Source organism: Vigna unguiculata, chromosome 2, assembly GCF_004118075.2.
Source record: "Vigna unguiculata cultivar IT97K-499-35 chromosome 2, ASM411807v1, whole genome shotgun sequence".
NCBI classification, from domain to species: domain Eukaryota; kingdom Viridiplantae; phylum Streptophyta; class Magnoliopsida; order Fabales; family Fabaceae; genus Vigna; species Vigna unguiculata.
The window spans coordinates 31601192-31613938 of record NC_040280.1 but is presented as its reverse complement, the minus strand read 5'-3'; the positions used below and the strand labels follow the sequence as shown (position 1 = coordinate 31613938).

Genomic DNA, 12747 nt, shown 5'->3' with positions numbered 1-12747 from the left:
CCGCCAAACTTCCTTCATTCTGTTTTTACTATGCATCCATCGCCAATTAGAAGAGTAGTCCATAGTTGAAATGCGTAACCGCCCAAAAATGGCATTGCGTTCCCCTATCAGTAGCGCCCTAATTATCTTCGTACTTTCTTGCTTCCTCGCGCTCCGTGTTAGTGGAATTCAAATAATCTCCAAATCGAAGCTCGAGAAGTGCGAGAAGAACTCAGACTCCAACAATCTCAATTGTACCACCAAAATCGTAGTGAACATGGCTGTTCCCAGTGGCTCGGTAAGTTATAAAGTACGCTTAGTGTGTAAGCATTTTCGTTTGTTAATGTTGTTTTGTGATTGCGCAGAGTGGAGGAGAGGCGTCGATTGTTGCGGAATTGGTGGAAGTGGAAGAAAATTCAACCAGGAAAATGCAGACATTGCGGATTCCACCTGTGATTACGATCAATAAAACTTCGGCATATGCGTTGTATGAGTTAACATATATACGAGTATGGTACTCTTCTGTAGTTATTGGACTATACATGTGATAATTAGTGTTACAGAGATGTTATTTGTTTGATATGATAAATATTAAATGATGTAACGGGGAGAGAGAAAGAGACAAAGAAAATGCTGATGCGAGTTAAAAAATAAATAACACAACTATTGTATGATTTAGTGAGACTTGCTTGTTAACAGGATGTTCCTTATAAACCTGAGGAGTATTATGTCCAGACACGCAAATGTGAGCCAGATGCTGGTGCAAATGTCGTGAAGATATGCGAGAGGCAAGCCGTGTTTTGTTTATTTTATTATGACCAGAGACTGACAAGAGTTTAGACTATGTTGATTTCACTGCATGATTTCTGGTACTTATGTTGCAGACTGCGAGATGAAGAGGGTCATATTATTGAGAACACTCAGGTGGCCTTCTAACACCTAATATCATAGTCATTGATATTCATAGCTGACACACTTATTCCACTATTTTCTTATTAAGTTATTTATTTTAATTTTGTTTAAGCATTTGGACAGTTATCATCCCTGCCCTCCAAGTGATGATATTGCTGTGCTTATTATACACATACATCAATATTATACTTTGATGTCAATCTTAGTTGATTTACGATTACAATATTTGGGCTTAAGGTCATGATGATAATTTTAAAGGAAGTTATTCAAAACGAAGGATCAGAATAAGAATCCTGTGTTTGATCCATCCTCCCCCAAATACTCTTTGGCATTTCATCTTTCACTTCTGATTCAGGGTTAACATTTCTTTCCTTCCGTCTTTAATGTAGCCAATTTGTTGTCCATGTGGGCCTCAGCGGCGCATGCCTTCATCATGTGGAAACTTCTGTAAGTGATTTGGTGTTGCAGAAATTTGTAGATATTTAGGAAACACAAAACTAACAATTCTGGATTAAATTGTTTAACTAGTTGACAAATTAACAAAAGGAAAGGCCAACACTGCACATTGTGTGCGTTTCCCTGGTGATTGGTAAGCCTCCACCCTCGCCGTCATTTTTGTTTCCAGTTGTGATTTATTTAGGCTAGCTATTCTGGTTATTGTCCTGTTGAGTTTGAGTTTTTTGCTGGACTTGGGGGAGCATATGAAAACCTTGTTTACCTTGAACCGTTTGTATATGCAGATCAACATCCTATTTTATATAATCTTTCGGTTTTCACCTTGAACGAAAAATTTCAGATATTTTCTTCAAAATAGTGAGTTAATCAGATAACTTCATTAAGCTCGTTGAAATTTTAGAGACTACACATACAAAGGGGAAAAGAGAGTGATGTAGGACAATGGAGTATAATACATACAGACAAACTGTACCCCCAGATATATTATACTAATCATCTAGTTTATGAAATAAATTAGTTCAAGTTCAACACTTAATGTACAAAAAATATTCAACTCCAAACACTCAAAATGTACAAATATGATGGTAATTTAACTCAAAGTTATATGATATTCTAACAGTTCACCTTTTGTTATTTAAGATTAGTTATAGTGTAGTTTTATCTTGTTTTAATTGTAACCCTCTCTGAAATTCGACGAACTGAGAGCCGCCTTGTTGTTTTAGTCATGAGTTACAACTCAGATTTCCTTCTCAATCATTTCAGGTTTCATGTTTTTGGCATTGGGAGGAGAACTTTGGGCTTTAGTGTTCGAATAGAGGTGAAGAGTGGAACTAAAATTTCGGTATGTAATTTTTTATTTCCGTATACATCCTTTATTGTTTGTTTGAATTTTGAATCTCTGGTGTCCTTATTCTTGTTACTTCGTTCACCTCGTACACTCAAGTACCTTTTTTCGCCCCAAATTTTGTGAAAAGGAATAATTTTACATTTTATTTTCATTTTCTTTTACCTTTTTAAGTTTGTTTGGTAACATTTTACCTGTGAGCAAATTGAGTAAAACAATCGTGTGCCTTTTTTGGGACAGAAAGTCATGTTTTTAATTATCCTTTATGTGTATCTAACTCATAATTTTGCGCACCATAATTTGGCTGGTAGGAAGTGGTTGTGGCGCCTGAAAACAGAACAGTGATCTCTGATGATAAATTTTTGAGGGTAAATCTTATTGGAGATTTTGTTGGGTACACAAATATACCATCTTTTGAGGATTTCTATCTAGTTGTACCAAGGCAGGTATGCTTGTTTCACTACAATTAACCTTTATTGGCTTTAGCTTTAACAAAATTGAGGTTAAATTAAGATCAAATAAAGAATTGTCTGTTAGGTTGGTTTCTTGACTACTGTGTTGTTTCTAACTCTCGTTTAGACATTTTCCAGATATTTCTCTTTCGCAAAGAGATTGTCTAACATGGTTTTATTAATTGGTAATAATAACATTTTACCATGAAAAATATATTGCACTAGCTATCTATCACAGAAATAAAATAAAAAACTGTAAAATTAGAATAAGTTATTATGATATTTGTTAATCATACAGTTCTTAATCTATTTTGACAGGTCACCAAAATAAGGATAGACTTGAAACCTGTCATTGCTGTTTGTTTTTTAAGTTTTAAGGCATACAGGCCTTCACGTGCACACTGTATTTGTGGCACAAAAATATCATTTGGCGCATATTCCCATTAATTGTGCAAGCATGATGTAGTATTAATTGACTGATATTTAATCTAGGACACTATTGTAGATTCCTTATCATTGTAGATTATGTCAAAAAGATTTTTCCCCTTCAATCTCCAGTTTTTATGTTGGCAAGCTTAGAGGTATCATGATGTGTTCTAGCTAAGAATGTTATCATTGTAGGATTAAGAACACTTTCTTTTTTCCTTTCTAGAGGTTTCTCAATGAAGAATGCTTGCAACACCAAAAATATACCTGACAAATATAATTGGAAATTGTCAAAATAATGTAATTATATGGAGGCTAAGATATTTGCACTGCAAGTCCGTAGGGCCATATTCTCTGAAGTCTTGTTATCTCCTCGTTGCCCTAGTTTGGGCACTTCTTTTAGTAGTGACAGACCTTTTTCCGATTTTGAATACAAATCATTCATTTATCTTGGCATTACTGGTGTAGTTTAAGGAATATAACCGCGTTGAACTACTTTATATACTTTTGGCATGGCTCACAGCTTCTACAAGCTTACAAAAAATTTGCACTTCTTTACTTGTGACAGGGCAGCCCTGGTCAACCACAGGATTTGGGGAGAAATATTTCTATGTGGATGCTGCTCGAGAGAGTGAGATTTACCTTAGATTCTGTTGAATGCAACAAAATTGGTGTGAGCTATGAAGCTTTCAATCGACAACCAAACTTTTGTTCTTCCCCCTTTTGGACCTGCTTGCATAATCAACTGTGGAATTTTCGGGAGGTTGGTACTGTAACTATGATTTTTTTTTCTTTAATTTTTATTCTTATCTTGCTTTTTGGTGTCATTTTAGTCATTTTCTTTTCACTTCTATTTTGCAGCTGTATTAATTCCATTTATTGGTGTATGCTTGTCTTGTCTTTCCTTCCCCTATGGGGACCAATTACCAAAAAGCTTAATTTGTTAAAGACTGATGGATGACTTTTAATAACTCTAACACAAAACCTGAACATGTATTCACAGACACGTGTCTATAATTTTAAGACGTGATTGTTTAAATCAATAAAGATAAGAGTTGTTTTTGGTTACGATTTTCGGTCGCTTGAGTTAGCTTCTTGACTTGAGGTAGTTTCAGTTCATTTCTAATAAATTCAAATCACATTGTTTATCATCAAATATTTTTATTAAAACTTTGTATGTATTTTTCTTATAATTGTTGAAAATTTAAAGAAGCTTTCTTCTTCGTAACAGGCTGACCTGAATCGAATAAGTAGGAATCAGGTGCCACTCTATGGTTTGGAAGGAAGGTTTGAAAGGATAAACCAACATCCAGTTACGTTGCAATAATTTTGTTTTTATTTAGTATGGTATCATCTGTTAGAAATTATTTTTTTTTATATTTTATTTATCTGCAGAGTGCTGGGAGTTATTCTTTCTCCATAGGAATTACAGAGGTTCTTAATACAAACCTTGTGCTAGAATTAAGTGCGAATGATGTAGAGTATGTTTATCAAAGGTATTATAATTTACTTGGTCTATATATATGATTTCGAAACAGTAACGTTCTTTATAATTATAAGTCATGGATATGGATCTGTCTTTTTTTTACATTTGTCACTGAATCACAGATTCACACGTGACTGAACTTATGTTCCCTTTTTAACTATTCCTTCTGAAAGTTTGTGTAAGATTGATTTGTTATTCCTTCTGAAAGTTGGACATTATAGTCATTCAGTGACAAAATTGTTTTATGGTGTAATGTGGAACTCTATTTTTCCTTTCGGTCGTTAAATACTTCAAATGTCAAGCAGAATTATTGTTTTATGGTAAAAGGCGTTTCAAAAGTTGCTTGACATGGTTTTTTTCCCCAGGAGCCCAGGAAAGATTATAAGTGTTAGCGTCCCTACATTTGAAGCTCTAACCCAATTTGGTGTTGCTATAATCACAACTAAGAACACGGGTGAGGTGGAAGCATCATATAGTTTGACGGTAGTCTGCTTCTCTATATTGTGCTTCAGCCATATCTATTTTTGTTATCCAGTGCTACTTATGCTTAGACAAGCGAATGTTGATTTGGTATTTTTTATTAGTTTAATGACAGACATGCATTAATTTAATTTCTATCGTGGCACAGTACTTAAAGTCTTGAAAGCGTTAGTGGAGTTCTGTTCTATTTCTTTGTTTATAATTACATGTGATCGGAAACTGGGTTGTGATAATTTTTTTACAAACTCTTCTGACCTGAGCTCATTGTTTATAACATATCATTATATGAGGACACAATATTTTAATTAAGTACCTAGATATCACACACTTCGCATTAATTATTCCTTGCTTACCCATAAGAGTCGTGGGGCAGAATTATTGTTTGTCTAAATGTGTTGTAAAATCAGAAAAAACATAAAGGTTGTAGAACTAGAGAAAAAACAAAGAAGAGAGTTTTTCTTGTGAAGGTACACTATGGAAGAAGGGAGAGACAAAGAGTCTACTGCAATGTATGAGTGCAATGGCTTGTTATTCTACAAAGGATTTCTCTCTTATTCATAAGAGAGATATAAGTCTACTTTAAGTTGTTTTTTACTTGAGGGACTTTGCAGTTCTCCCAATTCCATCCAGAGAACTCATCAAATTTCACATTTCTAGAAATAAGAATTTTTCCTATCAAAGGATTGTATATCTTGTAACCTTTGGAGTAAACAATCTCCAAGATCAATATTCAGAAGGATTATTAGGGTTACAAAATGTTGTTAAAATATTTGAGTCTTGCATTGCAGTAACTTTCTGGAGGGTCCAACAGGCTGTAGTTTTAGCTTTTCTATATTGATTGTTTTGTCTTGCAGTTTAATTGCTCCAAGGATATCACCCTGATGGAGGTATTATGCTAAAACATATGTCAGCAATCTGTTTTTTGCCCCTTCCTGTTATGTACGTACTTCCGTAGGTCCTCTGTTATACGTTTTTTTAAACGTGGTTCAGGAGCAATTTTTAATAATGAAACCAAATGAGATTACAACCAGATCGTTCAAACTCTACCCCAGCAATGATCAAGCTTCAAAGTATTTTTGTGCGGGTAAAGTTGTAGCTTAGGATGGATACGTTGCTTTTTGTTCTGAGGATAAAAAACTCAATGATATTCACTTTGTTTCTTTTTCTGGGGCGTTTTGGATAAAGCCATATTAAAGGACTCTGATTATAATGAAGTTGATAGAGCCGAATGTCAATTTGCTACGACGGCAACAGTTCTTGACAATGGCACACAGGTTTGTTCTTCCCTCGTACCGGAATTTATCTATCAAGTTAATTAAATTATACAACTTTTTTATTTCTCACTTATTCATACTTTACCAAATAACTAAATATTTAATTTTATTCCTTACCTGTTTTTTTTTTCTTTTCAATTTATTCCTGATTGACCTGTTACCTTTCTGACTTTATTTATTTGATGTTATCTGCAACTTCAATTTATTTTCTTGGTGAATGTAATAGAAGTGTTGCCGAGTGACGTGAAAATTCTAAAAATGCTATCAGTGCTAAGTGGTTGTTTAGACAGCATTTTTTAATTCTAAATATTTTAAGGAAATTATGTTGGGGATGAGGACGGTGCAATTAAGTGCACATGCTCTAATGGATCGCGAATTTGAGCATGAAAACCTTTCGTAACTACCATTTTGTGAAAATGTGTTGCGTAAATGACAATTAATTGTCTGTTGTTCTTATTTGAACTTCGCGTGAAATCCTATAGCAGGCGATTAATTGACATTGCAATACTGTTTCCTGTAGATATATTAACTTAATCAGAAAGTTAGTCTTCTGGTTGCTTCACAGTATATGCTAGTCATTGGGGGTGTTATCACAACAAATTTTGAATCTCTAAATCCTCTATTTCTGCAGGGGATGCCTTTTCAACCACCGGAGACAAGTTTAAATGGTTTCTTTGATTCTATTGAAAACTTATGGAATAAACTTTGGACCACCTTAACAGAATTTATCACTGGAAGAACTTGTAGGTATTATTATTTCTATCATACTTTGCATTTGTAAACTATACAATTTAAATTCCAACATAAAATACAAAATATGAATTTCCTAAATTTTGTGTCATTTTTATTCTTGGGCAATATCTAGAGTTGCTTTGATAGTTATATATATTTCGTTATAAACTATTACCTGAACATTGAAGCAGGGTATTGGAAGATCAATAACTACATTTTGCTTTCATAACCATAAACCTTTTGTTTAATATTTGATTCATATGTCTTGACTACTTGATAAAATCTCTTCCACGCGTCTCGGTTTGGGTGGGAGAAAAGACAAAAATGCTCTGGGTTTTTTGACTTCAAGTGCCACATACAGTACGTATGCTTGAGTTGGGTAATGATGTTTGGTCTGTTTTTGGCAATTTTTCCGACAGGTATGACTTCTATTCAATGTCTATTAGTAACTATAATGTGTACATTCAGCAGAACAACTTAAAATAAATACTATTCTTTGAATTGCAGTGCTTGTACTATTATGGCTTTTGCACGAAAAGGGTCTATTTGATCCTCTTTATGACTGGTGGGACGATCTCTTAGACGCTGATGAACAAATCATCATGGATAAACGCAAAATCATAACTGACAAGGGACATCACCATATTCATGACAACAACCATCACAAGCAAGAGCTTGGGCGCCCTAACTATAGTGCTCAATATAGGCGAAGGACCGGTTATGAGCGTAAACTCAAGCATTCGGGAAGGAACTCTGATTATTTTGATGATTTACGACATGTTCATAAAGAAATGCACAAGCATTCTGATTATTATGGTCATTCACACCATGTTCATAAAGAAATGCACAAGCATGGTCATAAGAAAAAGAACATGGATAATCGACAGCATACTGCTGACCATCCTGCACACCACAAACACAGAAAGAAAGAGGGAAAACTTAAAGAGAAGAAACTAAAGCATGATAAAGTGAGGCAAGAAAATTATGACAGACACAGACAAGTTCAGCTAGATGAGCAAGAAGATGAGTAGATTGATGCCCGAACTGACAACTTAATATAGAAATCTTTTTTAATTTCAGACACCAAAGTCTAACAGCAACTTGTTAGTTGTTATACCTACTTCATAGAATCATGGTTACGCTTTATCCTTTTACCTTCGCCCATTTCTGCTACTAGTCTTTCTGTCTTTCTATTATTATCTCATAAGGTGGGTTGGACTACAATTGGGGAAGGAAGTTATTGAAAGATAGCATTAGGATTTAGTGTGTGGAAGACATTTTAATAGAAAAGAAATAGCTAATCCACAATTTGGTCCTTAAAAGTATGGACTTTCTAACAAGTACTATACCTCAGTGTCAACTTCCTCAATTGACTACTTATATCAGTGAAAACCATTACGAACGCTACTTGCAAGCAGTAAAAATTATGAATTTCAAAAGCAGATGGTATATTAACTCGGGAATAATCTGAAACATTTACACCACTTGTTACCAGTACAACTTTCCTTCCCTTCCCTCACTGCCTTTTTGCAAGGTAGGGAAGGTCATATATTTTAATATATTGAGAAGAAAATCTAATAAAAACACAATTTTGAAGAGACCTAATCAAAACTGAGTGAGAGACCGTCATTATGATTACTTTTGTGGCTTCCATAATAATTGCGTTGCCTTGCTTTTCCTTAAAAATGCAAGACATTTCAAGCCTAAATTTGTACCATACACTAGTCTCTCTCGCGGAGTTTTGCTTTCTATTTTGTTTCGTTAAACTTTGGTTCCTGTTTCGTTTGATCTTTCTCCATGATCTGGACGTGAAAGCCATTTGGAAATTGTAAACCAGGAGTTCGAACGATATTTCCTCCTTTCACGGGTCGCCACCTGAAATTTTATTCATTTGTTAAAAGAGAGACTTTGCATCTCAATTTAGACGCTATCATTTCATTATCTTACCGGTATTTCGTTACCAAACAATGAAGAAATATAGCCATCTGAACTTTAGTGAAGTCTGTTCCAACGCAAAATCTCATGCCTCCACCGAACGCCATGAAATGTTTGGTGGCACCGTTTAGTTCCATTCCCTGAAAGCCCAATTTTTCGGGGTCACTAGTGCGTACAAAAAAGATATAAATGACTAAACTATAAGTTACTTGCATCTAGTTATAGCCAGCTAAAGCAGCTTTAATAAAATAAGAGTCCCTAATTATAAGAACACAATTTTTGTTTTCATTTTTTTTAATTGAAATATATTATTTAAAACAGCATTTTACTGTATTTTAAAAGTATAATGGGATCAGAAAAAAAGTTAAACTTTATAATTATTATTTGTAAAAAAAAAAAAAAAAAAAAAACATGCCTTAGACGCACCTCCCATCTCCGTGGGTTGAAAGAAAGAGGATCCTGATATTTGGCTGGATTCAAGTGCACAGCAGGGGGACACACCATAACTGCCCAACCTTTTGGTATGGTATATCCTGCATTTATGTACCATATGTACCAATGCATTCATTGATTGACCAAGTAAGGTAATGTTGTGAACGCTTTTTTAAATACAAGATATAGCTATGTATGCACTGGATTGTATAATTTTATTTCTAACTACTCCAATAATTGGTTATGTTGCATACCAGACTAAGCCATCAAAAACTGTCTTTTCGTAATGTGAAATGAATCGATGAATGAATGAGAATGAACGATATCTGTGCAAATAAACACATCACATACGTACCCTTAAAGTTAATTTCCCTCAGTGCCTTCCGGAAGATTCCAGGAACTATATTTGCGAGTCTCACGGTTTCATTTATGAACTGCAAATTTTAAATGAGATATGTTCACGCTCGTAGAAATTTACATCAAAACTTTCACTCATTGAAAAGAAAAAAAAAAAAAAAAAAAAAAAAACCTGAAATGTGAATGTCATTGATTTGTATTCTTTCCACGTGATTCCGGAGTTAGGATCTTCACGTCGCTTGAGGATGGCTTCATGTTCCTCCTGAAAGGAGAGCTTTTCGTTTAGTATATGCATATGGAGTCAAAACGAGGGACGTAGAAAAGAAAAAGCCGTGAAAGTAGTTCAAAGATTTTAATATTTTTTTTTACGCACTTGTAATTGCTTGAGTACTAAGGGATGGTCCGAGAGTACTTTGGTGGCGTAAGTGAGAGCGAGAGAAGTGGTTTCGAAGCTTGCAAAGAGAAGCACAAACATGAGGTCCAGAGCGATCGCTTCAGTGAGGACTGTTCCCTCTTTCTTAAGTTCTTCAATCACATAGTCAAAGAAATCTTCTTGCTCTTTCTTTTGCATTCCGCGTCTTTCCTCCAGCATGTTCTTCAGCATCTTCATTGCCCTTTTCCTACCCTGAGAAAGATCGCAAAAAAAAATGCTGTTTTTCAATCTTTGACTCATCAAAAGAAACTACTTTGTAGAAGCTACCAGAAGTTTCGGTGGATGATATAGACTTACCTGCAGACATTTGTGATAAGCTGTTCCTGGAACGTCCAGAGGGAAGGAGATGAGTCCTTGTATGAATGCAACAAAGTTGTCCCTTAAGTTCTCCGAGGATTTGGTTGAATCATAACTGATGAGTTTTTTCGCGGTCAAATCGAATATCATCTGCATGGGAGCATACACATGAAACCACAGTTCAGACACAGATGAAAGAAAAGAGATGAAGAAAACAAGAAAAAATAGTTAAGTGGTAATGATTTCACCCTTGCTGTTGCTTCCTTCAGCTCAACACTGTCCTCACACGACCACTTCTCTAATGTTCTGCAGGCTGTTTGTTCCACTTCTGGGAGCATCTTTTTGAGGCTTTCAGGACCAAACAGATTGAGCACCAAGTTCTTGAGGTACTTGTACATGAACCCATGTAAGGAACCAACATTTTGTCGCCCAAAGATCTCTGTGAACGTGTCTGGATACCAGCTTTGAAACACCTGGCCCTCTTGTTGGAAGATGAAGTAATTAAGGTCAGGGTCTGTTGAAACTATAACTGGTCGTCCAACCAAGTTGGTCTTGAAGATTGGTCCATACCTGAAAGACTCAAAAGGATGAGTTTAGTTTGTTTAGGAGAATGGTTCCCAATGAGTTGAGACTAAAATAGTTATATATTATACCTTTTCATTCTCTGCTTGATGAAAGGAGGAATATCAGAAGAGGTGTTGGGGGAGAAAAACTGAAGGGTCTCACCCAGAAGGGGAAAACCCATTGAACCTGGGGGGAGTTTCCCATGGCAACTGGGATTTCTCCATCTATAAACCCAATGTGTTATGCCTATGATAAGCAATGCTCCAAGACAAAAAGGCCACATTTTTATTTTTTCAGAGGGAGGAGATGATAAAATATAAGATTAAAAGAGTGAAGTGGTGAAAAGGGTGGTGAGAGAGAGAATTAAAAAGAGGTAATGAAAGGCTTAAAAATGGGTAAGGAGGGAAGAATGAGCAGAAAGGAGTAGACAGTGGTGGCATGCATATCAGGATCTCAGAAGATGTTCTTAAATAGAGAGGTCAATTCTCAGAACTGGTTGAAGAAAATAATATAATATGTTTGGCTTGCTTTAGTTTTTGGTGAAGTTGGTTGTTCAAAAAAGCTGTACTAGTAGTTGGAGATAGATTAGAATAATTGAAGTTATATCTGTCTATAGACCACTTATTGTTTTGTCAACGGCATATGTGATGTGTCCAAGGGCCTTGCATGATATGAATCTCACTGGATGCTTCCTCTCCCCACGTCTTCCCTCTTCAACCAAACTTTTTTCATTTTTTTTCTTTTTCATTATCCTCATTGCGGTAAACTGAAGAAGCACGAGGCAGAATTATGGCACTTTTTTAGGAGATTTTGCCTAGATTTCATCATGAGTTTTAGGTTTCAAAGAATCTCTCTCACCAAACTAAGCATCTCAAGTAAATCTTCCATACATCATTAAATGCTTCAAGTACTAAACTTCTCTCACCCTTTTGTCCAACTTGAGAAATCTTTTCAATATCTATGCTAAATTCTCGATCTCACTGATGTTGATGCTCACAACAAGAGGAAGCAGCACACACATATACTTTAATTTCCCCCTCTCTTTGTTCCTCTTCTGAGCAAGATCTTTCCGTAGATCTTTTTTTCCTCTGCACCCAAATGGATAATCTCATCCTAACTAAAATTCCATGCCTTAAATCTCAAGATATACGTCATTCGTGATTCTAGAAAATAAATGCATCCAACCACTGTTCTACAGGGTCTGATAAAAAGTCTTGGTTTTATTTCTGGCGACAAAATTCACATAGCTAGGTCAAAAGACTCTCAACAAAAGTTTCTGATACAGTGTTTGTTTCATCTGGTTGAAGAGTTTTACTCATTGAGCCCTCCCCATCTTCCCATTGAGCCACGGACTTGACCAAATAGCAGCAATCACCACTACTTAGGTAGGTCACTGTGAATAATGGCCGAGCATTTTGGCTTTTTAATTGTCTTAATTTGAATTAGGTAAATGGAATCAAGTGTAAGTGGACAAAGTGTACAAAATTATATAGTCCATCCCAGATATCTGGCAAAAGCTTTTTGTAATACTTTACATGTCTACAATGACTCAGGAACTATCACCATCTGTAAAGTTTATCTAGCAGCTACAATGGTTAGATATTTTCTTAGAACACTGAGTAAAATTCCTTAATGTAGTGCATGCTTCAACATAAGAGATACAGCACCAATAAGACCTGAATCCAACC

General features: G+C 35.3%; 2 protein-coding genes across 3 annotated transcripts; one reads left to right on the top strand and one right to left on the bottom strand.

Moving 5' to 3' along the window:
* On the top strand, window positions 1-8344 carry LOC114169171 (protein HAPLESS 2). Of its 2 annotated transcripts, none has more exons than XM_028054214.1 (18): window positions 1-277; window positions 345-488; window positions 679-767; window positions 864-903; window positions 1281-1338; window positions 1420-1480; window positions 2110-2188; window positions 2503-2637; window positions 3638-3832; window positions 4301-4381; window positions 4465-4565; window positions 4921-5038; window positions 5890-5922; window positions 6026-6119; window positions 6221-6309; window positions 6941-7056; window positions 7360-7460; window positions 7549-8344. In XM_028054214.1, the coding sequence occupies exons 1-18, from the start codon at window positions 71-73 to the stop codon at window positions 8070-8072; spliced, it is 2265 nt and encodes a 754-aa protein (XP_027910015.1). In that variant the 5' UTR covers window positions 1-70; the 3' UTR covers window positions 8073-8344. The 2 variants fall into 2 exon arrangements, with proteins under 2 accessions (XP_027910015.1, XP_027910021.1); XM_028054220.1 differs by having other exon boundaries at window positions 6941-7052; window positions 7549-7799.
* Window positions 8345-8446: 102 nt separating this feature from the next.
* Window positions 8447-11490, bottom strand: LOC114174057 (cytochrome P450 87A3). The gene is made up of 9 exons (XM_028058798.1): window positions 11149-11490; window positions 10744-11065; window positions 10496-10645; window positions 10139-10390; window positions 9938-10027; window positions 9764-9842; window positions 9403-9509; window positions 8989-9116; window positions 8447-8916 (listed from the first exon to the last, which is right to left on the bottom strand). Exons 1-9 carry the CDS (start codon window positions 11340-11342, stop codon window positions 8790-8792), a joined length of 1449 nt encoding a protein of 482 aa, XP_027914599.1. The 5' UTR covers window positions 11343-11490; the 3' UTR covers window positions 8447-8789.
* Window positions 11491-12747: the final 1257 nt, after the last annotated feature.